General features: G+C 40.1%; 1 protein-coding gene across 1 annotated transcript in view; it reads left to right on the top strand.

The window, feature by feature from the left end:
• STX6 (syntaxin 6) overlaps positions 1-25,541 on the top strand; it is a 47,064-nt gene that overhangs the window by 3,953 nt on the left and 17,570 nt on the right. Inside the window, exons 2-4 of the mRNA XM_061160858.1 lie at positions 12,989-13,158; positions 14,984-15,078; positions 24,571-24,633. Coding sequence (XP_061016841.1) covers positions 12,989-13,158; positions 14,984-15,078; positions 24,571-24,633 — 328 coding nt within the window. The remainder of the gene's footprint in view (positions 1-12,988; positions 13,159-14,983; positions 15,079-24,570; positions 24,634-25,541) is intronic.

The raw sequence follows: 25,541 nt of genomic DNA, 5'->3' as shown, positions 1-25,541 counted from the left end.
ATGAGGTGGCCAAAGTACTGGAGTTTCAGCTTCAGCATCCGTCCTTCCAATGAATATTCAGGACTGATATCCTTTAGGATGGACTGATTTGATCTTGCTGTCCAAGGGACTCTCAAGAGTCTTCTCCAACACCACAGTTCAAAAGCACCAATTCTTTGGCACTCAGCTTTTGTGAAACTATGAGCCATGTGTGTAGGGCTACCCAAGACAGGCGGGTCATGGTGGCAAGTTCTGACAAAATGTGGTCCACTGGAGAAGGGAGTGGCAAACCACCTCAGTATTCTTGCCTTGAGAACCCCATAAACAGTGTGAAAAGCAGGGAAATGACATGAAATTAGGGTTCTGAGAATATTGATTTGGTAGTAGTGTTGGGTGCATCAGTGTGAAGAAAGATTAAAAAGGAGATCAGTTAGAAAGCTGTTTGAATTTAAATATTCAGTGATTGGTGTCTGAGTGTTTGAGGTTCACTTTGTGAGATTTTGATACTATCGATGTCTTGTTCAGAGCGGAACACCAGAACATGGGAGGAAACCACCACAGTCGGGCAGCTGGGCTCTTTGGGCAGGTGTAGCTCTACCCGGCCCATACATTGACAGCGGTATTTTTGCTATTTATCTTAGCTCTAGTGAATAAACTCAGACCAGCCCTTCACTTGTAGTTTGACTAGTTGACCCTCTTCATGTGTGTTCTCACTGAGTGAGCTTGATTATTCCCATTGCATCAGGTGGTTCTGCGTACATCCTGCACCCTAGTCACTCTGACCCAACTCTCTCCCAAGAGTTCTTCTGTGTATTTTACTAATTGTTTGACATCCCCCATGCTATGGGATGGGTATCTTACCCCCAATTCTTTTTCATTTCCTTCCCCCTACCTAAAAATGCCTCCCTCCTCTTAGCCCTATTCACTCCTGACTCCACACTCTGCATCAGTCCTATGTCCACTTGGTCACCAGGTCCTATTAGTGCATCCCCCGGGTATCTCTGGAATTCTCTTCCTCTCTGGTTTTGGTTCCTCCATCCTCATTCATGTCCTTGTCCTCTCCCACCTGGACTCTTATAAGTGGCTTCTTCAGCAAGCTTCATTTGCACTGCTGCCAGATGTGACCTTGGAGACTCGATCAGCTCACAGCTCTATCCAGAATCCTTCATTCTAAAACACACCGAGTGTCTGTTCTCTGTTTGCTTGCCAGGGGCGAAAGGTCCAGCAGTGAACAAATCACGTTCCTGTCCTTATGAAGCTTATATTCCAGGGACAGGTGGTAAACAAGTGAACACATATACGGCATATCAGGTGGTGGTAGATTCTGTAAGAAAGACAAAGCTAGGTGCAAAGGGAAAGGAAATGCATGCTCTGGGTGTTATTTTTCTTTTTATGTGACTTCCAGAGGCACTGAGATTTGGTGAAGGAACTGAACTTTGTAAATCAGACTGATCTAAAGTTGGAATCTCACCTCTATCCATTATTTGATGTAACTTTTGGCATGTTAATTATCCTTTCTGAACTTGTTTCTTTAGGTACAAAATTGGCTTAACAATGCCTGCTTTATCGGTTATGAGGATTAAATGAGTTAAGGCATGTATGTTGTCTTGGCACAGTTTGGGGCATCCATCAAGTGCTCAGTAAACATTCTCTTTTAAATGTCTGTTTATGTGTCTCCTTCCAAACAGTCTGCCCTTTCTAAGAGGAAGGACCATGTCTTACTGGTTTTTTGTTTTGTTTTTATTTTGGAGTAACATTTAAAGTAACATATGCTCATTTTAGAAAACTTAGGAAATAAAAGTATTTTTAAAAGGATTAAAAATTCATTGAAGGAACTCCCCTGGTGGTCCAGTGTCTAAGACTCCAAAGCTCCCAATGCAGGGGGCCTGGGTTCAATCCCTGGTCAGGGAGCTAGATCCCACATGCTGCAACTAAGAGTTTGAATGCTGGAACTAAAGAGCCCGCGTGCCACAACTAAGACCCAGTGCAGCCACATACATAAATTTTTTTTTTAATTAATTGAAATGCCATCATCCAGAAATAGTTAAAATTTTGGTGTCTTTTTTATCTGTTTCTATTAATAGTTTTATGTAATACTACCCATCAGGTTTTGGTCTCTTATCATATATCAGTCACTGTGCTGAGAAGCTGACAGGGGTTGTCTTTTTAATCCTTATGAACTCAGTACTAGTACTGTTATTACTATCATTTTACAAATGAACAAAATTAGTTAAAAAAAAACTTCCAAGTTCATTAGCTTGTAATTGGAAAGGCCAGGATTTATATAAATTGGTATTGTTGTTATTATTAATCATGAAGAAATTGGGATCATACTGTCTTACAATCTTTTCATCTGTATATCTTTATATCCTTAACATGCCTTTGGTGGGGAGGCTTTTTAATGACTGCCTTTGTATTTTGTTGTATAAATGTAATATAGTTTGTCACCTGGGATGACATTTATGATGTTTCTAAATTTTCTTTATTACAATTATTGTAATGATAAGCCCTGCTTGTCACAGGTCTTCATTGCTGTTCCTGATTATTTCCACAGCCTTTATTCCTCTGGCAGAATTGCTAATTCAGTGGGCAAGCACATTTTCAAGGCTTCTGATACATGTTACCAAATTTCCTTCCAAGATACACTCCTCTCCACTCAACTCCCCACTCCACCGCCCAAAGTTTGATGGACCCATTTTCCTTGATCGCTTGCCAGTACTGAGATTCTCATTTGAAGAAACCTTGACTAATTTGCTAGGTGAAACATACCATGTTTGAATCATGTTTTTTTCATCATTGTGTTCAGTAAGGTCTTACATGGTGTTTGCTGAATGAATGATCCCGTTTTCAGTTTTGGGATCTGTAGTTTTTAACCCCTTTTTTGTTTGCAGCTTCTAATCAAAAGAAGCCATTAAGTAATTGAGTGGTGGACTATGAGAATATTTTGTACCAAGTGAGCCTCTCCTATAGGAAAAAGGCATAAATATTGTGTTCCTTTAATATTTTGCTGGTTTGGAGGCTTTGTGTGCCTAAAGAAGGATAGTTTTATTTCCATGTTCTTGGCTATGGATCTTGTTGAAATAATGGTGTAAGTAAGCAGATGAGCAAAACAATCTGTGTTACATTGTATTATTCTCTGATTATCTTTTGTCTCTGTGTAGAATCTTTTATGAGCTCCTTGAAGGCAAGCATTGTGCACTGTATTCACAATGTTGAGAAAAGTTATCCTTATTTACAGAGTACTGTTATCCAGTAAAATTGAATAAAAGTCAAGTCTCATTTTCTACTTTTTGAAAATCCATCAGATGTTTCAGATGTTTCTTCTTCTTTTTTTTTTGGCCTTGCTGCATGGTTCGTGGGATTTTAGTTCCCCAACCAGGGCTGGAACCCACACCCCTTGGCAGTGAGTGTGTGGAGTCCTAGGCAACTCCCCAATCAGATGTTTCATTGTAAAAATCACTTTACAGACATTTGTTATACATTTGTTGAATTCCTAATACTCTACTTGGCTCCTGAATTATAATCTGGTTTGGAGAACACCATGCAGCTGTGTGAAACAATTTAGGTGATAGACGATACGGATTGCATGTAAGATTTTGGAATAGAGCTGAGATACTGTGGAGACTGAAAAGACTCCCCGGGGAATGTTGGTCAGAGACACTTTCGTGAAGCAAGTAGGGCCTTAATCTGAGCCATGGAGGAAGGAAGTGTCTGCTTTTCATTTGCAGAGGTGTAAGGACTCTTCCAGACGGGGAAGCGGTGAGCGAAAAGTCCAGAGCCAGAAATTAGGAAAGGGAGGATGAGAAGAAGAGCTGCCAACTGAAACAGATTTTGTTTCAGTGAGAAATCAGGTTGGAAATGAAAGTTGGCCCCTTTGTGGGGAGGAGGCGGCATGGAATACCCAGTTGAGGAGTTTAAATTTAATCTGTTTGCTTTTGTAAATTCTTAATGAGGAGGCAGTTTTAACAGTTGTTACCATGCCACTTGCCTGTGGTCAAACAACTTCTGAGGGCTCAAACCCAGGTCTTCTGATTCACTAAGAAAATAGATTTGTCAGGAGGCTTTGCAAAGATGGGGTTGAAAAGTCTTGTTACTAGAAGGTGCCTCGTGCTCTGGGTCAGGAGAACTTGAGGCCAGAAACCAAGAAGTCTGAGCCCCTATGCTCTTATTTGTTTAATGAATGCAGACTGGTTATTGTGAAAGTTCCTTCTAGATCTAAAATCCAGTGACGCAGCTTAAGTAGAGGTTGTGCAAGGTGAGAAGTAAGAGGAAGAGTCAAAGATGATGCTTGTCTAGACAAGTTTCAAATCTTGGAAAATAGTGTCACTAATAATGAGAATGAGGAAGTTAGAGAAGGAAGCAGGGTTTTGTGTTTTTTTTTTTCTGTTTTATTTTGTTGTTTGAATACGCGCTTTTTTGTAGGGAGAATATGATTAGTTTGGTTTTAGGCAAACAGAATGATCCAGGAGACAGCTAAAATATAGGAATTAGTCCTGGGTGGCTGGTTAGGGTTGGGACTGCAGTTGGGGAGTCATCAACTTCAAGGGATCGTGTGAACCTACTAGTGTTGATGAGTACCTAGAGGCTGTAAAAGTAGTGCTGAGAAATACTGGGACCAGGTGGAAGAGGAGGAAAGAGAAAATTAGTAGAAGCTAAAATAGCACAATATCACAAAAACAAGGAAGTGAGAGTTTCAAGAAAATAGAAAGGTTTCAGTACACTGAAAATGGGGACGAGTTCAAGTCACCCGTGACTTGGACCTGCAATGTCATTGGTGGCAGGAGTACTATCCCAGGGGAACTGTGGAAGCAGCAGCAGGTTGAGGTCAAAGTTGTCTAGAACTGTAGGTAACTAAAGGCTTTTTTTTTGTTTTTTTTTCCGCCTCTAGGAGAATTATTGCAAAAGATATTATCACAGTGAAGTTGGAAATGGCAGTAAGGTCAAGTGTGTGTGTTTCCTCTTACAAATGGTTTGAATGTGTAAGTCAGGCAGTAAAAAGAGCTCCTCCTCACCTAGCCTGAGGGGTTGGTGGTGGGACAGGCCATTGGGGTACAGGGTAGGAGAACGATAGGGTTGCAGAGGCTTGCACGTCAGAAGTTTTCCACGTTTCTTCAGTAGAGTGGAAACCATCTGCCTTCACTAGCCTCTCAGTGCATTGGTGAAACAGGGACTCCTTTTTCATACATACAGGATGACATACAGGATGGGTGCTGCTCCAGACATAGGTGTTGCAGCCTATGGTGTTTTTCCAAAGGTGGCCGCCCAATATCTCTCCTGTCCCATTTGCTTTTCTTAAATTGTGAAGCTGGTTTTCTTCTATCAAGCTGGGATCCTCATTGCTTTTCTTTGAACCCAGGCAGACCTTTGTAACTGCCTTGACTGATAGAATGAGGCAGAAATGACACTGCTTGACTCCTGAGGATTAAGTCACAAAAGACACCCAGTTCAGCTTCCAGTTACATCTTTGTGACTTGGGACACAAGTCCAGCTCTACTGCAGCCCCTCTGCTCGAGCACTCATGTGGAGAGACTACAAAGGCACAGAGATGCTACTGAGGAGTGCCTCCTCTCGTGGCCCCCCGCCCAGGGGGTCTTTCAGCTGAGGCTCCAGACAGTGTGGAATAGGGCAAGCCACCCCTTCTGTGTTCAGCACAAATTCCTGACCCACAGAATCCATGCACATGAGAAATGTTCGTTTGATGCCACTGATTTTGGGGGTCATTGTTATACAACCAGAGTGACTGGAACAGATGCCAATTCAGAGCCTATCAGCATGGTCAGAGAAGAAAGGAGAAATCAAAAGGCTGGTGGAGGCTGCACCTCTGATTATCGTGCCGTTTGTTGGCCCAACTGAATGACAGGTTCAGGGAAACTGAAGCTCCCTAATGGCTGAAACACTTCTTCCTCCCATCTTACCAACAAATTTGGTGAGATCCAGCTAAGAAATGATTTTCTGGTTATCTGGATGTATTGCCTGAAACCCAAACAAAGGGTTGGCTGGGATGGTGAACCTTTCTTCATGGTGGAACAGACTGGGATGTTGTATCATCACTCAGTCATTCAGTTATGTCTGACTCTTTGTGACCCCATGGATTGTAGCACACCAGGCTTCTCTGTCTTTCACCATCTCCCGGAGCTTGCTCAAACTCATGTCCACTGAGTCAGTGATGCCATCCAACCATCTCATCCTCTGTTGTCCCCTTCTCCTGCCTTCAGTCTTTTCCAGCATCAGGGTCTTTTCTAATGAATCAGGTTTTTGCAGGAAGTGGCCAAAGTATTGGAGCTTCAGCTTCATCATTAGTCCTTCAAATGAATATTCAGGATTGGTTTCTTTTATGATTGACTGGTTTGATCTCCTTGCAGTCCAAGGGACTCAAAGAGTTTCCTCCAACACCACAATTTAAAAGCATCAATTCTTTGGCAGAATGATGTATGGTAGGGGCTTAACCAGCAGTGACTAGGGGTTAGTGCTGGGTTAGCTTCAAACAAACAGGGGGACTTCCCTGGTGGTCCAATGGTTAAGACTGCTCACTTCCAATACAGGGAACAATGGTTCAATCCCTGGTCAGGGAGCTAAGATACCACATGCCTCATGCTGTGGCCAAAAAGAAAAAAAAAAAAAAAACCCACAGAAAAACTGGGTTGGTTTAGTCCTGCCAATGTCAACTCTTTTTAAGGAATGGAAGAATCCAGTTTTGAAAGCTTGGATTACTTTATTTTTACTTGAAAGATACATTCTTCAAAGATGTGGGCTGTGTTTTCATTTTTGACATTTGCTTACTGGAAAGAAGCTGTGTGTTACAAGTGGTCCCATGGGCCCTGGCATGACTCTCAGTGAAGAGCCTTCATTCTCGTGGTCATAGAAGTTGTTATCCATGAGGATATGACGGGGCTCATCATTTTGATGGGCCGTTTGGTAGACAGCAAGAGGAAAAGCCTCTTCCCTGGTATTTCCACACTGTGACTCTTGTTATCCATGAAATGTGTGAGATGAGACTGACTTTGAAGCATCTGCAGCAGATGTGGGAGTAACATCTGCTTGACCGCTGTGGGAGTTAGCCGTCTCTCTCCTTCAAGGGACTGAAAGATTTCTCCTAGTCAGGAGCTAAACCTGTAATGCCTAGGGAAGCGATTAGCAAGACTTTTGTTGAAATGGTGTCAGACATGATATCCAAAGCTGTCCGTGAGCAGATTACTACTTACCAAGAAGATTGCTAAGCTGAAGTGAAGTGAGTGAAGTCGCTCAGTCGCGTGCAGCCCCATAGACTGTAGCTTACCAGACTCCTCCGTCTATGGGATTTTCCAAGCAAGAGTACTGGAGTGGGTTGCCATTGCCTTTTCCAAGGGATCTTCCTGACCCACGGATCGAACCCGGGTCTCCTGCATTGTGGGCAGATGCTTTACCATCTGAGCCACCAGGGAAGCCTCTGTACCAAGAAGCTAAGCCGAAGAACTCCAGAAATTCAAGGTATACATGACCCCTCATAGAAAGTTCTCAGCATCAGACTTTAATCATTCCCATTATGCAGTTGGAAGAAAAACCTGAAAATAGCTAAAGCAGACTCTACAGGAAAAAGAGGCAATATCTTGTGATTCTGACCTTTCCAGAGACCGCAGATGAAAGTGGATCACCGTTGACTAAGGAGTCGGCAGCCGCAGAGCTCCTCACGGGGGGCAGCATGCTCACAGGGCTCAGTGTGTGGTGGGCGCTCACCACGAGCAGAGGATGGTGCACATACACGTGTGGGAATGCACACCAATTCATGTAGAAACAACCCCTGTACCTTTCCTGAAAAAGTAGGTGAAGAAAGCTCCACCAGCTCTTCTCTGTTGAAATCCTCCCAAATACCAAACAGCTGGCCTGATTATATACTCCTGTGTCCTGTTCATCAGTTTACTTGGAATGACAGGTGATTCTAAATATTTAGTCCCAGGTATTTACAAATAGTTCTGAGTTGAGTGGGTTGTGTCACTAGTTAGCATCTTGTACTTTTTGCATGTGTCTTGAAACTGTTCAGAAATCCCAAGTTCTTTTGGGTATTCTGGGTACCATTAATATTTGGCTTAAAAACAAGTATTGTCTGTGACACACATTTTCTCTCCATTCACTTTCTTTTTCAGGCTAATACTAAGCTGAAATGATGTTAAAAGAAGAAAAATTGGGAGGTGTTATAAACTTTGAGGGCCCCTGTGAGATGCTATTAAGATAGGATTCCTTGACATACTACAGGTTCTCTGGCTTTTCAGATCAGAACCACTGCTGACCGTTCCCACCTTTGTGATCCTTTAAAACACATCTTAGAAAAGTAAAATAAGACTACTTTAACTTTCTTATGTCTGTGCTACTACTTGAAAACTAAAAATGAAACCTCTTTTAAAAGTAAGAGATTGAGAGTTATACGAGCGAGGTCACTGGCCGGGCCTGTGGGGTTTTGAATGTTATCCTGGGATTGCTTTGTAGCATTTTTCTAATTCCTGCCATTTCTTTCATTTCTTTTTTAGGACATGCTCAAGTTCTTTCATGCTTTAGGACACTTTGATTTCACTCTGTGTTGCTAGAATTGAATCCACCCACCTGCTCCTCCTTCCCCTCAACTCTGAGTTGTCAGCGTCTTTAAGGTTGTGGTGATGAAAGTACGGCCCTTGGATCCCAGTGTGGGGGCCGCTTCAAGATCCTTTCATACAAGAGTCCCTCAGCTTCAAATGCTTTTCATGATGCTACTCAGATGTTACTTACTTTTTTTCATCATGTTACATTTAAACTGATGGTGCAAAAGCGGTGGCAGGTAAAACTGCTGGTGCCTTTGCCTAAATCAAGGCAGTGGCACCAAAACTATTCCTCCCTCATGGTGAAAAATATAAAAGAGAATCACATTCCCTTCCGATTGTTCTTCGTGAAACAGTAAAAGAAATAATAATTTTATCTTATCTTGATTCCCATTAACACTTTTCCTGTTTTAAAAAAAAAAGCATAGTTGGTCTCTCTCTCTTTTCTTTTTTTTTTTTGGCTGTACTGTGCACCCTGTGGGATCTTAGTTCCCTAACCAGGAATCAAACCTGGGCCCCTGATGGAAGTGCAGAGTCCTAACCACTGGACCGCCTAGGAAGTCCCAACTTTTCCTCACTTTTTAAAGGTTGTAATTTGCCAACAATAAAACTGACCCTTTTTAGTGTGTACTTCTGTGAAGTTTGACAAGTGCATGTAGTCAGTAACCACCACGTCCACAAGTAACTTGCAGGACAGATCCATCAGCCCTAGAAGTTTCTCTCTGTCCCCCTCCCCCCATGTCCAGCACCTGGCAACTACTGATCTGTTTTCTCTCCCTATAGTTCTGCCTCCTCCATAATGTTACAGAAATGGAATCATGTATTGTGTGGCCATCTAACTTCTTACACTTTACATAGTAGATTTGTTCTTATTGTTGCACGTAGGCATGGTTTGTTCCTTTTTATTGCTGAGTAGTATTCCATTGTGAAGGTGTACCAGAGTTGTCCATTCCTTGGTTGAAAGACATTTGGCTTGTTTTCAGTTTTTAGCTATTATGACCAAAACCACTGTAAGAATTTGCAGGTGGTTGTGTGAGTGTGTGTGTTTTTGTGTCATCTTGAAGTGGCGTTGTTGGGTCATATGGTAAATGCATGTTTTGTATGTTTAATTTTAAGAAACAACTATACTGTTTTCCAAATGGTTGTACAATTTTGTGTTCCCACCAGCAATCCTTGAGCATTCCAGTTACTCCACTGCCTGGTCAACACTTGGCATTGTCGGTTGGTTGTGTGAGGCCATTCCAAGTTTGTAGTGGTATCTCATTATGGATTTACTTTGCATTTTTCTGATGACTAATGGTATTGGGCATCATTTCATGTGCTTACTTGTCATTTGTATGTTATCTCTAGTGAAGTGACTCTGCAGATCTTTTGCCCTCCCCCGTTTTTTTTAAGAAATCAGCTCAGTTTTCTTTTTTAAAGATTTATTTGTTTATTTTGGAATGTGCTGGGTCTTCATTGTGCCCATTTTTTAAATTGGGTTTAAGTTTTGAGAGTTTAATATATGTATGTGTATATTGTAGATACAAGTTATTTAATCAGAAGTGTAACTCACAGTTTTCTCCCACCTCAGTACACATTTTAATATTCTTTGTGACAACATGAGAGAGTGCATGGGGCACTTTTGCCGTATTATAAGATGACTGACTCCAGGGAAGGCACTTCTGTGATGCAGTTGCAAGCTGAAATAGCTCGCTTTTTCCTCCACAGAATCTCATTTTTTTCTTCAAAGAATGACTTGCAGACTAGTTATGGAGACTTGGATATGCTCACAAGGATCAAAATTATCCATTAAAAACCTTGAGATGTTCTCAAAAATGAATGAGGTGAACGTGTTACTTCCTGGAAAACAACTGACAATACTTTCACAGATGATGGAATTAGAGCCTTTTTCAAAAAAAGAATTTTGGGAAGCTTGATTCAACTTGTATCATGTTACAGATTCCAAGTAGTTAAGTTTTTCTGGTGGGATTGGTGGTGATATTACTGTATGATTTTGGATGTTGTGTAATGAAATGAGTCAGCATTTGGACGACCTTTGATGCTCGGTAAAATAATACTTTGTAAATGACCAGTACGTGATGGGTAAAAGATTCAGTCACTGTAGAAGATGGAGCAGTGAGTTGTAATGTATGAGGGTTCACAAGGTCTTTGGTGCAGTTTCAGCTTCCATACTGCTGCTAAGCTTTAAGAAACTGCCACTTGTTGAGTTTTCTTAGAGCGTCAAGAAAGAATATTCACAATTATCTGAAAAGACTGTTAAAGTACTCTTCCCTTTTCCAACTATATATCTGTATGAGGCTGGACTTCTGTCATATGCTTCAACCAAAACGTTTGTAAACAGTCAGTGTAAAAGCAGTTGTAAGAATATACCTGTCCTACTGTTAAACCAGATGTTAAAGAGATTTGCAAAAATGTGAATCAGTGCCAGTCTTCTCACTAAATATTTTTGTTTTAGAAATTTTTTGCAAATCGTTAACATACAGTAATTTCATTGTAATGTTTTATTAAGTGGTAACTATTTTAAAATATCTGTTTGAATTTCGAATACGGTAAGTGGCAACAGATAAAGAGCTCTCATCAAAATAAGTTCTTTGGGGTCTTCAGTAATTTTGAAAAGTGCAAAAGAGCCCTGAGACTGAAAAAGTTTACGGATCACTGCTTAAGAGTTTAATTCCAGCATCCTAGTTGTCTGTTGGTGGTGGAGAATGTGGTATGCTCCAGCCTGAGACTTCTGGTTTTCAAAAAGCAATTCAGAATTCAGATTTCCTTTACAGAACTGGTAAATTTTATGTCCTTTAGAATGAGATGTATCATCTTCGATAACTTTTTGACTCTGCCTTCTATTATCAGAGAAGATGTTCAACACAAACTTCCCTTCACCCATACTTCATATTATGGGAAATGTATGCCCTTTTCTTTACCAAATCAGCCAGAAACCTCAATAAAGTGTAAAAATAATAGATTTGCATCTCGGTTACTTAGTCCTTCCTCTTTTTGTCTCAGATAGAGTTTCTCTTTAGCACTGAAAGCATAGGGCTGATGTGAGAGGGAGGAACAATGAGGGGACTTGCTTAACCCACGAGCTGGGTGTGAACATCGTAGAGTGTTCTCGGTAGATTCATTGTTGCCCACATAGCTCAGTGATTTATTCAGCCGGCTCCAGTGTCTATATTTCTGTATTTAACATTCAGCTTTTTCGCTCTCATCAGTATTCACAGTCCAAGATATTATAAGGTACTTTTTTCATTTTGTTAGTGCTGTCTCCTTTGACACTTCAGATGTCAGAGGGAATGGGATGCGTGTAGTTCCCTGTGTTAAAGCCATAGGCAACAAGCGCACTGATTGAGCACCCAGAAGAGTTGGTTAAGAAATCATGGAAGGATCATAACAGATACCTTAGTTTAGGAGCATGAAGGTTATAATCTTTGTACACAAGAGACCATGATTATAAAACGACTCCTTTTTGGCTTTTATACATGGTAGTGTTAGAGTATAACATTTAATGGTAGATATTGGCCCAATGGTGGGGAGAAAGGTTTTTAAGACCTTGTGGCTGTATCTATAATCTAAAAGAAAACAGACCACAGTACTTAATAGCCTAGTCTCACCCCCTGAACTTGAAGCACACTAATCTTCTGTGCAGAGTAGAAAGTACAATAGCGATATTTAAAGCTAATCCTGTTGGGGAATCTTCTAATGAGATTTTGAATTTTAAAATGTCTCAGGTTAATAATACTTACCTCCTAAAAGACAAGCTGTGTAACAGTAACTCTTCTATCTACCCTTTTTTACCCCTCTTTCACAGCAGTCTTCCCAAGGAAAAGAAAGTTGTTTTAGGATCTTCATCTGAATGCTAATTACTTTGCACCAACTAGCAGCATGATTGAATGTTAATGGTCCTTTAGTTAATTTGTATTATAGCTTCCTAGACTACTTTTAAGTATGGTCTGTTAGAAAAATTAAATTTTGTCCTTTACAAAATTTAAAGAACACCCTGGTGGCTCAGACAGTAAGGAATCCACCTGCCAACGCAGGAGACACAGGCGATGTGGGTTCGATCCCTGAGTTGGGAAGATCCCCTGGAGAAAGAAATGGCAACCTGCTCCAGTATTTTTGCCTGGAAAATCCCACCGACAGACCAGCCTGGGGTTGCAAAGAATGAAATGACTGAGCGGCTAGCACTTTCACTTTACGAACAAACTTGATATTATAGGTGCTTAGGTGGTGGCTATTTTATTTTGAAATCAGCTGAGAGCATAATACTCAGACTATTATTTTAAAATTTTGAATTTTGATATTTGTCCATGAAGAGCCTTCTGTAACAACTTAGAAACACTTTGGGGAATGGTGGTTCATTGCTGAGGGTGGGGTCTGATTGCAATGGTTAACATAAGTCTTGTATTAACTTGTTCATAGTAAGTGTTGTCTCATTTCTGTCCTTTCCCTTCACCTGGTTACAGAGAGGTTCAGAAAGCAGTCAACACTGCACAGGGATTGTTTCAGAGATGGACGGAGCTCCTCCAGGACCCATCCACAGCCACGAGGGAAGAAATTGACTGGACCACCAACGAGCTGAGGAACAACCTCCGGAGCATAGAGTGGGACCTAGAGGACCTCGACGAAACCATCAATATCCTTTTCTGAGGCATCTGTGCCACGTGAGGCAAACAGACAAATGGACAGGTTTTCATTCAGATGTCTCGAATACATAGATGAGATACTTTCTTTTATCATTGATCGATGCTCCTCTTAGTTGTACCTTGGCACACTTACAGTCGTTGCCCAGGAGACTAAGGCAGAGTGACCAATGCTGCTTCAGTGCAGGAAGCGCCTACAGCATAGAGGCCACACAGTGCAGCGGCTTTGAGCTTGGGCCCTGTGGTCAGACCGGCTGTTCACGCGCTGCCTCTGCCACTTACACTTTGTTTCTCAGTAGGACGTTAGGTAACAGTTGTACCTAGCTCATACAGTTGTTGAAGGTTTATCAGATAAAGAGTTTAGGATGGTGCCTGACACAGTGAACTTTCTTTTTTGTTGTTGTTGAGTCATGCAGCCTGTGGGATCTTAGTTCCCCAACTAGGGATCAGACTGTGCCCCCTGAATGCCTGCATTAGATGTTCAAAGTCCTAACCACTGGACTTGCATGAAGTCCCCATAGAGAGCTTCTGTGAGTATTAGCTGTCATTATTTTGAGGAGGTGTATACAGATCAGTATCGTACATTGGTAATTAGAGATCAAAAGAAAATCCTTCCCCAGATTCTTTCCCGTGCATTGCCAGTGAGCATTACAGAGGCATCTTGTCCCATGAAACTGCACTTACTAAAGCAGATCTATTATGCCAAGTCATGCTATTGATGTTAAGTAAGTTCACTGATATGATGGGTGAACCAGGGAACTGTAAATGTTGGATTACATGGCCATTTTTTCAACTGGAAATATTAAATCAGAACTTTAGATTGAAGATATGCCATTTGCATGTTCTGAGGCCTGTTTTGTTTTTTGAGTGTAATGGCACATAAAGGAAACCAGATTTTGTTAGGACCAGTCTGTAGTCAGCACACAGGTTCATACAGAGTTGATGTGTGGAGTGGATAATTTCTTTTCATCAAAATGACCCTAGGGTGCCTTTTAAATTATTAAAAGACAAATGTGTCCTCTAAAACTAGTGGAAGAGAAATATGTGAGGGAGTGGGAGCAAAAGCACCCTTACAGGGAGATATGTCCTACCTTGAGATAGGAGGGAAGAGAAAAAGATTGGGGGAGATAGAGAAATTGTGAGATAAAGAGAACAAAAGTTTTAATAGATATTTGTCATTCAGCAAATAGTCATTGAGTGTGCTATGTGCTGGACATCTTGCTAGTTAACTGAGATTGGATTGATAAGCAAAAGTGTACCAACCCTTATAGAACTTATGGTGGGGGTAGAAGGGGGCTTGGAGGAGGGAGACCAGACATTAGTCAAATAATATCACAAGTGCATCCTTGCAGACGATAAGAGATAAGCACAGAGAGTCATGGAGTGACCCAGGGTCGGGGTGAGACGAGCAGGGAAGCCTCACAGAAGAAGCCTCGATTTCTAGATGAAGAAGCAGAGTTAGCATCTTGACAGAAGCGAGATGGTTGGGAATGGCAAATGAAAACGGCTTGCAAATGCTGTCCTGGGAAAGATGATCTGGAGTCAAAACAATGGCAGGCATGTGGGAGAGCCTAGCTTAGCTGTGGCCAGACACCCATGGGTTTGTAGTGAACCCAGGCAGGTCACTTCTGCCTTGGGGCACAAGGACCCTCGTATAGCTATGGGCAGAGAAAGTTTGAGGATGATCAGTGTAAGTTGACTGTGTGTTGAGAAATTGGGCCAGATTTTATTGCTTGCCTGTGAGAGATCTGTGGTTTAACACTGATGTTGGTTAGGTTTTTGCTGATGAAGTTGCTTTACCTTGACTTTTTGACCCACGCATAGTTGAAGCAAATCCTAGGAAATTCAACCTCGATGCAACCGAATTGAGTATAAGAAAAGCCTTCATCACAAGTACTCGGCAGGTTGTCAGGGTAAGGAATGAAATCTTATTATGTTACTTGTGCAAGAAAAAGCCAGACTGCTTCAAACTCTTTCCCTTATTGTAAACTACTAGGTCAACTCTGAAACTCCTTTTTAAATGAGTTAAATGACAGTTTCCACATATAATTTCTCTGATGGAAAAGAAATCTGTTGTTAGTATCATCAGGCTTATTTGTCAGAGCAAAAATGAGCGAGGAGACTGCTGGCTTTGGGAAGGTTATTGTGTCCTTCTTGTCCATCCATCTCACTCCTCCAGACCAGTTGTCTTTTTTCCCTCTTTATTTCTTAGTATGCTGTGTTCCTAGACAAAAAGAATAACTGCTATGGTAGAAACCATTTGGTTTCCTGATTGATTGGTAATCACTTTGCATTGTGAAGAGTGCTCTTACTGGGTTTGGATGGCGGCCTCTTCTACCATCTGAATTGCTTCTGGAACTCTTGCAACCCAGTTACTGACATTTCCATATACAACTGCTTGACAGCCTTTCGGGAGTTATCCAGAGCAAGCAAGCAATCATCAGCCTATAAGAAATCAATCCAACGGAAAATACCTTTAGTCTCAGATTATTTAGATATTAACCTATTGTTAAAAAGACCTGAGATGTAAGTGAAATATCATTAAGATATCTTTGTATTTTGAAACTATATGGCTAAGCCAGTTGATTAGCATAACTAGATGTAAGAGAACCAGCTGTCTTTAACATATGTACTAGAAAGCAGCTTCCTTGAATAAAAAGACTTGGGATCATACCAGTGCTAACATATGGCTTTTTAAGAGTCATCTTAGGCAGGAACCTTGCTATGTGTTTGCCAAAGACTCCGTGTCATGTGATTTCCTTTTGAAATTATTTCAAATGGTAGGTTATCACTGAGCTTTAAAAGATTCTTGTTCCTTGCTTTACTCACTAGTTGCCTTTCTGTATCCATATACCTAAAAATTGTTTAGAAATAAACCCATGTTTTAATGAAACAGTAACCTTTTTAGATCTAGGAGCCCCATCTATTGGTTTCCCTGGTAGCTCAGTTATAAAGAATCTGCCTACCAATGCAGGAGACTCAGGAAATGTGGGTTTGATCCCTGGGTTGGGAAGAGCCTCTGGAGGAGGAAATGGCAACCCACTCAGGTATTCTTGCCTAGAAAATCCCATGGACAGAGCAACTTGGGGGCTACAGTCCATGTGGGGTGGCAGAGATACTTCTGAGCGACTGAGCTTGGTTTAGACATTGCTAGTCTCTAGCCAGTTCAGAGGATAGTCTGATAAGGAAGCCCTGTTTTTAGGTGGTATATTTTTGTTAAGGTAAACAATTTCCTAGTTACTTACTTTATAAATACAGTGTGTGCTTTTTAAATTTTTTGTGATAGGTTTTTCTGAAGATGACTTTTGTAGATGTTGGTATTTAAATGATGCCTTGCAGTGACGCATATATTCTTGACTTTAATCATTATATTTATTCTTTCTGCAAGGTAGTACTTATAAATTCTGCACATTGAAATTCAGAGGTCAATACAGTAAAAGTTAAGTGAGTTGGTATAATTGAAAGTGTAATCCAAAGTTCATTTTCTAGTATTTGAAAAGCTTTTTAAAGTATGTTCTTTGAAATAAGTATTCTAAATCATCTATACTTCACAATGTTGCAGAGTCCTTTTAGAGTAGAGAGCTAAACTAGACTCAACGGTGTGATCCAACTGAATGTTTTAGAGTTTTTGATCCTTCTTCTAATTTGGAAGCTGTTACTATTTGCCACTTGTGGGTTAATAGTACCTAACTGATCTTTTGCTTTTCTGATTTTAATAAATTCTAGTTGAGGTTTTGTGGAAGGAAAGGAAGTGGTAATTGACACTAACTTGATTTTTTTTTTAAAGCATTGTGTTGATTTAGTATTATTACATTCAACTAGACAATATTTGTATCCAGAGCTTTCTGAGTTCCACTTCAAGGACACTAATAGCATGGGTTCAGAGACTTAGCATTTTGGGAAAATGAAACACAAGACCAGGCTCAGATTAGGACTTTGTACACCATGGTTTATGCGAGCTCCTTTGTTACCATTATCACTTAGATTTCATTCAGTTGCTTAGAGGAATGCATTTTGATGCATTTGTGCCAGTTGTGCTTTCTTCTTTGGGCAGGCAGTGATATGTTACACATTTTTTGTAGCTGTTCTGTCTGAAAAACTAAACCTTTCTCTGGGTTTCTTCTCAGTTAATATCCACTGTTTTTGCTTTTTAATAAGTCATTTTAATTTAAAGAGTCTTGTGTATGTTTTTCCAAGTGTCTTTTTAGTTTGTGCAGTTTTTATTAAGTCTTACCAGCTTTCACTTAGAAAGCAAAGTGAAGTGAATTCGCTCAGTCGTGTCTAACTCTTTGCGACCCTATGACTGTTGCCCCTCAGGCTCCTCTGTCCATGGGGATTCTCCAGGCGAGAATACTGAAGTGGGTTGCCATTTCCTTCTCCAAGGGATCTTCCCGACCCAGGGGTCAAACCCGGGTCTCCCACATTGCAGGCAGACTCTTTATCCTCTGAGCCACCAGGGAAGCCCAAAGAAAGCGAACATTCATGTTTTTGTGTATGTAGCCTTGGTATATTTGAGGTAATCATTTTTACATTTGTGGAGTTGCCTATAATCAGAGTTTTCACATGTGATATATTTGTATTATGGAGATCTATTGCAGAAGTGACCTTGGGTTAATTTAATAGTGAAAGGTTTTTGCAGTCAGTGGCAAAATAGTGAGTAAGAAGTGAGAAGACATGAGTTCTAGGCTCCCCTGAGACCTCAGTAAATTTTCAGCATGGCAAGTCATTTAACCTCTCTAGATCTCAGTTTTCTTTAACAAGTAAATGATCCTCACTAACAGTCTGCAACTTTTTGAACTTTCAAAGGCAATCAAAACTATAACACCCTCTCCCAAAAATCCAATCTCTTCAAATCTAAGAATTGTTTATAGTTAGTTGTAAGTCATGATAGAAATGGCTTTGGTTAATCAAAAAGGGTGAGGCATACTGTGTCCCTACAAATGACGCTGGGATGTGAGTCCTCTGAGCGGGAAGCGCTAGGATTTACAGTGTGTTATTCACTCAGCTTGGAAGATGACGCAAAATGGAAACAGCATAAACAGGAAGTTGTTTCATTTATTTGTTGTTTTTTTGACAAGTGATCCATATTTTATCAGTACTAATTGCTTCTTGACTGCTTATTCTAAACTTCTTATATTAGAAAGAAGATGAGTTTTAATTATGTTTTTGGCATGACAGGTATTACAAAATACTCAAAACTCTTCAGTGATGTAACTTAAAATCCCAAATCCTAATAAGAAGGTGATCTGTGACATGGTATCTGGCAGTTTTCACCTTGCATAAAGAAAGGACCATCCTGAAAGTGAAAGCCACAGCTCTTTGCCTTCTGCCACGCCACACACAGGATGCGTACCACACAGCTGTTGAGGTCACTGACTGTCGGAGCTAACATACACCCACACATACACACACATTTTATTAAACGGAAAACTTAAAAATGGGAACTCTTAAATGTGTATTTCATTAAAGTAATACATGCCCATTTTAAGGGCTTCCCAGGTGTTGCTAGTGGTAGAGAACCTGGCTGCTAATGCAGGAGACATGGGTTTGATCCGTGAATTGGGAAGATTCCCCTGGAGGAGGGCATGGCAACCCACTCCAGTATTCCTGCCTGGAAAATCCCATGAACAGAGAAGCCTGGAGGGCTACAGTCCATGGGATCACCAAGAGTCGGACCCAACTGAAGCGACTGAGCACACACACACATATGCTTTTAAAGAGAATTAGAAAAATTTTGCAAAAAGACAAAATAGAAGAAGAAACCTAAACTCAAAATACAACACAAAAACAGAACTTTGTTTTATTTGTACATGGTTGTGATTTATACTATTATGTAATCATAAGCATTTTTAAGTTTTAAAATTAAAAATCTGTACTTTTTAAAAAATGCAAATAATTTTGATGAATAAGAAAGGTGAAAATGTGCCTCCATTCTATAATTCCACTATATAAAAATAGTCAGTCTTATATATTTTTTCTAGCCATTTCTATAAAATGAAATTGAAATATATTTTTAAAAGAAATGACATATTAGTCTGTAATTTTTTATATGAAAAAATATTGTGGACATAGTTTTATATCAATACAGATACATGCTGTCTGATAGAAATACTAAAGTACAAGCTATCTTTAATTTTCTAGTAGTCATATTTAAAAAATAGAAAGAAACAGGTAAGGAGAAGGGGGCGACAGGATGGGATGGTTGGATGGCATCACCAGGTGAATGCATAAGCTTGAGCAACTCGAGGAGATAGTGAAGGACAGGGAAGCTTGGTGTGCTGCAGTGCAGTCCATGGGATCTCAAAGAATCAGACACAACTTATTGAATGAACAGCAGCAAACAATGTATTTTATTTAACTTAGTATACCTAGAAGACTGTTACTTAAACATGTAATCAATATAAAAATAATTGAGATTTCTATAAAGTTTTTAAAAATTTTTTCTAAAACTTACAAATTTGGCATATATTTTATATTTAAGCAAATCTCAATTCAGAAATGAACTTTTCATTGGAGATACTTTATCTGTATTTAGAGTTTATAAAACTTACAGTTGAAAAGGTTGATTTACTGGAAAATACCCAGATTTTCCAGACATATGTGAAAGTTTTCCAGTAACTAAATTTAAATCTAAATTAATTAAAATTAAGTAAAGTCAAAAAGTTTAATTCCTCCATTACACTAACTCTATTTGACGTGCTCAGTACATAACCATAATTGGCTGACAGCTATTGGACAGAGTAGATTTAGAGTATTCTTTTTCATAGTTGCGTTCTTTATTAATCCCCCACAATGACCCTATAAAATACTATCTTATATAGAAGAAATAAACACTTTGAAAAATTGAACCTTGCATAATTTTTAAAAATCAAAACTAAGCTTGAACCCAGGTCTTTGACGTGAGAGACTATGCTCTCTTCATCTATTATGATTTGTTTGATCATTGACCCTGTTGGTATGTATGTGGTTAATTTTTGGCAATTACAAACCATACTTCAGGAACTATCTTTGTGAGCATATCCTGGATATTTAAGTACTAAAAAGTTCAATGAAAATGCCCATTTTAAACACAGATAAATATTTTCAAAGTATCAAGACCTAATCAGTGATATTTCTTAGTAGCAGAGTGCATATTCTGTATTTCCTAATACCTTAGACAACTCTAGGCAGTGTTCATCTTTTTCATCTTCCCCACTCTAACCGGGAAAAATATTTCTCAGCTTGTACTTCTTTGCTTACGAATGCATTAGTGCATCTTTTCATCTTTGATCATTTGTATTTTTCTGTGAAGTGTTCACTGAACTCTCTTCCTAAGTGTAATATCTGATACAAGATACTACATTGTATGGATTTACTATCAGTTACTGTTCTCTTGCTTGGATATGGTGCTTATTTATTCTTTCATATTATAAATAAAACTGCAGTATACATCTTTGTATATCTGTTTTGGTATATATTTTATATTATTTCCTTAAAGTAAATCCTATTAGAATTACTAGGTCAAGACAGTGGATATTTGTTACAAATATCAAAACTGTTAATACAAAACGCCAAATTTATTTTCAGAGGGTTGGTTTACCTTCCAGCCATTGTTCAGGAGCAGCAGTTTTTTTGTTTTGTTTTGTTTTTAACATTTTTATTAAATTATATAACAGTATAGAAAAGCATATACACCTATATAGAAAAGCATATACACCCCAAGTATACAGCTTGAAGAATTTGTAAACTGATCACCACCATGGAAGCAATGCCTGGAAGCATTCCAGAACATTCCCAGCAACCCCCAGAAACCCTCTTATGTACCTTTACAGTCATTACTCCCCCCTCACTGTCTTACCTTCTGACAGCAAAAATACATTCTACAGATAATGTTCAGAGTTCAACTAGAACTTCAAAGTCACTTTTCCCATACAGGTGTGCTGCTATTTTTATTATGCAAGTAGTATTCAATAGGTGGAGAAGGAAATGGCAACCCACTCCAGTACTCTTGTCTGGAAACTCCCATGGACGGAGGAGCCTGGTGGGCTACAGTCCATGGGGTCTCAAAGAGTTGGACACGACTGAGCGACTTCACTTTCACTTTCATGCAATGGAGAAGGAAATGGCAACCCATTCCAGCATTCTTGCCTGGAGAATCCCAGGGATGGAGGAGCCTGGTGGGCTGCCATCTATGGGGTCACGCAGAGTCAGACATGACTGAAGCGACTTAGCAGCAGCAGCAGTATTCAATAGGGGGCTTCCCTGGTGGCTCAGATGGTGAAGAATCTGCCTGCAATGCATCCCCTGGAGGAGGGCATGGCAACCCACAGTATTCTTGCCTAGACAGAGGAGCCTGGCAGGCCATAGTCCATGGGGTCACAAAGAGTCAGACATGACTGAGTGACTAACACACACACAGTGTTCAGTATTTTTAAAAGGCTATTATAAAGTATATTGAGTGTGTTTTTAAAAATTATTTTTATTTATATATCACGCTGTGTTTGAGTTTCGTTGCACAGGATCTTCCGTTGGGGCACATGGACACTAGTTGCACTGCACAGGCTCAGTAGCTCCAGGGTTTATGGGATCCCAGTTCCCGGACCAGAGATTGAACCCACATCCCCAGCGTTGCAGGATGGATTCTTAACCATTGGACCTCCATGGAAGTCCCCGTAAATGCATTTTTCAAAAGCATATATCATCCCAGCCAGTGAACAATTCAGATATTTGCTTTGTGTCACTATTGACATATACTAAATAAGTGAGATTATTATACTATTCATACTGTTTGATCAAAAATCAGAATGTCATCTTAAACTCTTAACTGATCATTAGTAAAGGAATCCTGCAGTCCAGGAGGTAATAGCATAACAGTCTCCTTTGAAGGCTTCTAGAATTTGTGTGGATCAGAGTTTGTCAAACAGCTTCTCATCTGGGAGACTTGTTAAATTGTTCCTTAAAGTCTCATTTAGTAAGTAGGTCTGAGTGGGAGCCAGGGACCTGCATTTTTAACAATACCTCAGATGACTGACTCAGGTAGATCTCAAATATTCAAAAAATATGGCTTATCTCCCTGTTTCCCTTGTTTTAAGTATACCAGTATCTGGATCTTTATGGTGAATACTTTTTTTACTAAGTAAATTTTTCTCAGTTTCTATGGGTGGCATTCTTTTTTTTTTTTTTTCTTTTGAGGTTTGTGAACAGATGAACTAGGTAAAGAATCCTAGAATTTATGGGTTAACTGGACTCCAGGTGGAGCACCCTCAGATGCCCTACCTACTTGCCCAGTATCACATCCAAGAGCTCCCATGCCCTCTTGTTGAAGGCTTCCACCGTCAGGGCACTTCTTTCCCATCCTGGGCAGCACTTTCATGTGTGAGAACAAGATGAACTCTTTACTTCTGCTCTACTTAATTACCAACATTTTTCCCACTGAATAACTAGAGTGATCTTTTAAAACATGACCCAGAATACTCCACAGCCTTTCTCAAAATACTTTAAGGCTTCCCGTTGCCTTAGAACAGGGGCCTGCACTCTGTGGTCCATGAGATCTAAGAATGGTTTAACTTTTTTTTTTTTTTTTTAGAGGGTGGTTTAAAAAAAAAAAAAACATGACAAAGGCTGAATATTTAATATGTACTTCTTTACAGGGCTAGTGTGCCAGTCACTGCCTCTGTATAAATTCTAAGCAGCTTGATGGCCCTTGCCTGTTTTGGTCAGCCTTGTCTTACAACCTCCCTCCAACTCCCAGCACGCAGTGGCTCCTTCAGCAACGGGTCTTCCTTCTCAAAAGCTAAACCATTGAGCCTTTTTGCCTGCAGGCTTTTGAGCTTGCTGTTTCCTTTGCCTGGAATTCTCTGGCCTTGGACTTGTTCTGTGGTGGGCTCATTCTAGGCCCTCAGGTCTTGATCAGGTATCATCCCTGTCTTTACAGAGTGGCTCTCACCCACTGGATTTCACCCCACTGACTCCCTTCCTTTCCAGAATGGTCGTCACCTTGTTGAAGTGTGTGTGTAATTGCTGTTTGCTTCTTCTTGTCCTCTGTGATGTGAGCTCTGTCAGGCAGGGGCCCTGTCCATATCATCACTGCTGTGTGTGGGCACACATCAGTCAGTATCTGCTGAGGGAGGGACCAGGCAGACTGAAGGTTGCAGTGAGGTGGTTATCATTCAGACTTCCCATAGTAGGAATTCGGAAAGCTGTGGCACCTTCATCTACCATTCCCTTATCATGCATCCTGCAAGAAGTCTGTAAAAGCCTAATATGTCAACCTTTGCACCTTTAAAGTAGCCTATGAGCCAACAGAAAATATTTTGGCATCCTTTTTTTTTTTTTTAAAGAAAACTTACAGTAATCATGTACTTAGCTGAAATCATTTTAAGGTATATTGGGTTGTACTTAAATATGCAGCTAATGGCTCATATTTAATAAAGTGTTTTGCATTAGATTAAGTAATGGGTACATTCCTTTTTCTTTCCATACAAAATTTTTTTGATACCACTCTGGAAAATACTGGTGTTAGAAATAGTCTATATGTCCCATGAATCTAACTCAGAAATAAAGTGACCTGTTCATCACTATTTGAAAGTATTCTCTGGTGTTTAATGGTAAGTATACTTTAAAGTATGTATTTTTTTTTTTTTAACATGTATTATACTTGAAGATGGGCTTCCCGTGTAGCTCAGCTGGTAAAGAATCCACCTGCTGTCAGGAGACCCCAGTTCAATTCCTCGGTTGGGAAGTTCCTCTGGCGAGGGGATAGGCTGCCCACTCCAGTATTCTTGGGCTTCCCTGGTGGCTCAAATGGTAAAGATTCCGCCTGCAGTGCAGGAAACCTGGGTTCGATCCCTGGGTTGGGAAGATCCCCTCGTGGAGGGCATGGCAACCTGTGGACAGAGGAGCCTGGTGGGCTACAGTGCATGGGGTTGCAAAGAGCTGACATGACTGAGCAGCTAAGCACAGCACATACTTGAAGAGACAGGCGTTGAGCACAGGCTTTTGTCTGTATGCCTAGGATTGCCACTTACTGGCCGTGTGACCTTGAGGAAGTACTGTAATCTTTTTAGATCTTAGTCTCATCAACTGTAAAACGAAGGTAATACCAGCTTCATAGGGTCATTGTGGACAGATTACATAGTGGTCATATGTGTACATGTTTAACAGTGTTTTGGCCTATGGTAGGTACTCAGGGTATACTTTCTCTTTCCTCATATTTAAATTTAGTATCCTGGTTTCCTCTTTTTAAGGGGATATCCTTCTCTTTATTTCCTTTATTCTTGAGACTGAAAATAGAAGGCAAAAATTACTGCCTTTTTGTTTGAAAAGTTAATAATGAATTATGTATATTTTGCTAGTGTGCAGAATATTAACCACAATTTTGTTTAAGGATGTTCATTTGTTTTCTGGTCGTCTGTTTATCTCATTAGGACATGAAGGATCAGATGTCAACTTCATCTGTGCAGGCATTAGCTGAAAGGAAAAATAGACAGGTGAGTAAACGTTGGAATATACAGTATCACAGAAAATACACAGATACTTGGACTTGAAAACTTCTGACATCTGTGTATCATGTATGCAAGCAGAAGACCTTGTGTGCTGAGCCCACAGTGATGCTGACTGCAGCCTTCCCCCCTCCCCTGCCACACCCTCTGGTCCTCTCCTCTGGGCTCCCACTGCACCCTCTGTGTACCTCATAGCCCTTGCCACAAGCCATTTATTCTGCACCTGTTGAGCACATTCTGTGTGCCAGGCGTTCTGTTAAGAGCTGTAATTGCTTGCTTGCTTGTCATTTTCTCTGCTGGACCTCAAGCTTCTTTGTGAGTGGGGAGGGATTGTGTCATGGTTTTTCTCTTCTTTTATTTTAGATTTCTAGCTGCCCACACATAGAACACTCAAGACATTTAATGATTGAAACTTTACATAAAGCGTTTGCGGAAACTTAAATATGTGTTAAATCTTTCACTGTTTTATGTATTTTTTTTTTTTTGATGTGAGGTCCAGTTTTTTTAACCTATAACAAATAAATTACGAAACCTAATAAATTTCAGAAACCAAAGCCCAGATACTGACGTATCAAAAATAAAAGCTACAAGAGACCCAGTCTTTGCATTTAGTAGGCTGATAATTGTAAGAACAGTTCACCATTTTTAATTAACTAGGAATCAGTAGTTTATGATATACTCTTCACTTTACACCTGTAGGTGTTTCTTGACCCACTTAATTTTGAAAACAAGTATTCTGAAAGCTTGAAAAGGGAAGAGGACTCTAAATATCTCCTAACTTAGTTTTCCTTTTTTCTTTCTCCACATGCCATTTTCCAAGTCACTGTTGTTTTTTCTCCCCCATCCACCCTCCTTGCTTGTAACAGTGCAGACAGGAAGAGACATTAGCTAGCCAT

The sequence above is a fragment of the Dama dama genome, chromosome 14 (genome assembly GCF_033118175.1).
Source record: "Dama dama isolate Ldn47 chromosome 14, ASM3311817v1, whole genome shotgun sequence".
NCBI classification, from domain to species: Eukaryota; Metazoa; Chordata; class Mammalia; order Artiodactyla; family Cervidae; genus Dama; species Dama dama.
Note: the sequence above shows the minus strand (reverse complement) of the source record. Positions and strands in the feature narration are given on the sequence as shown.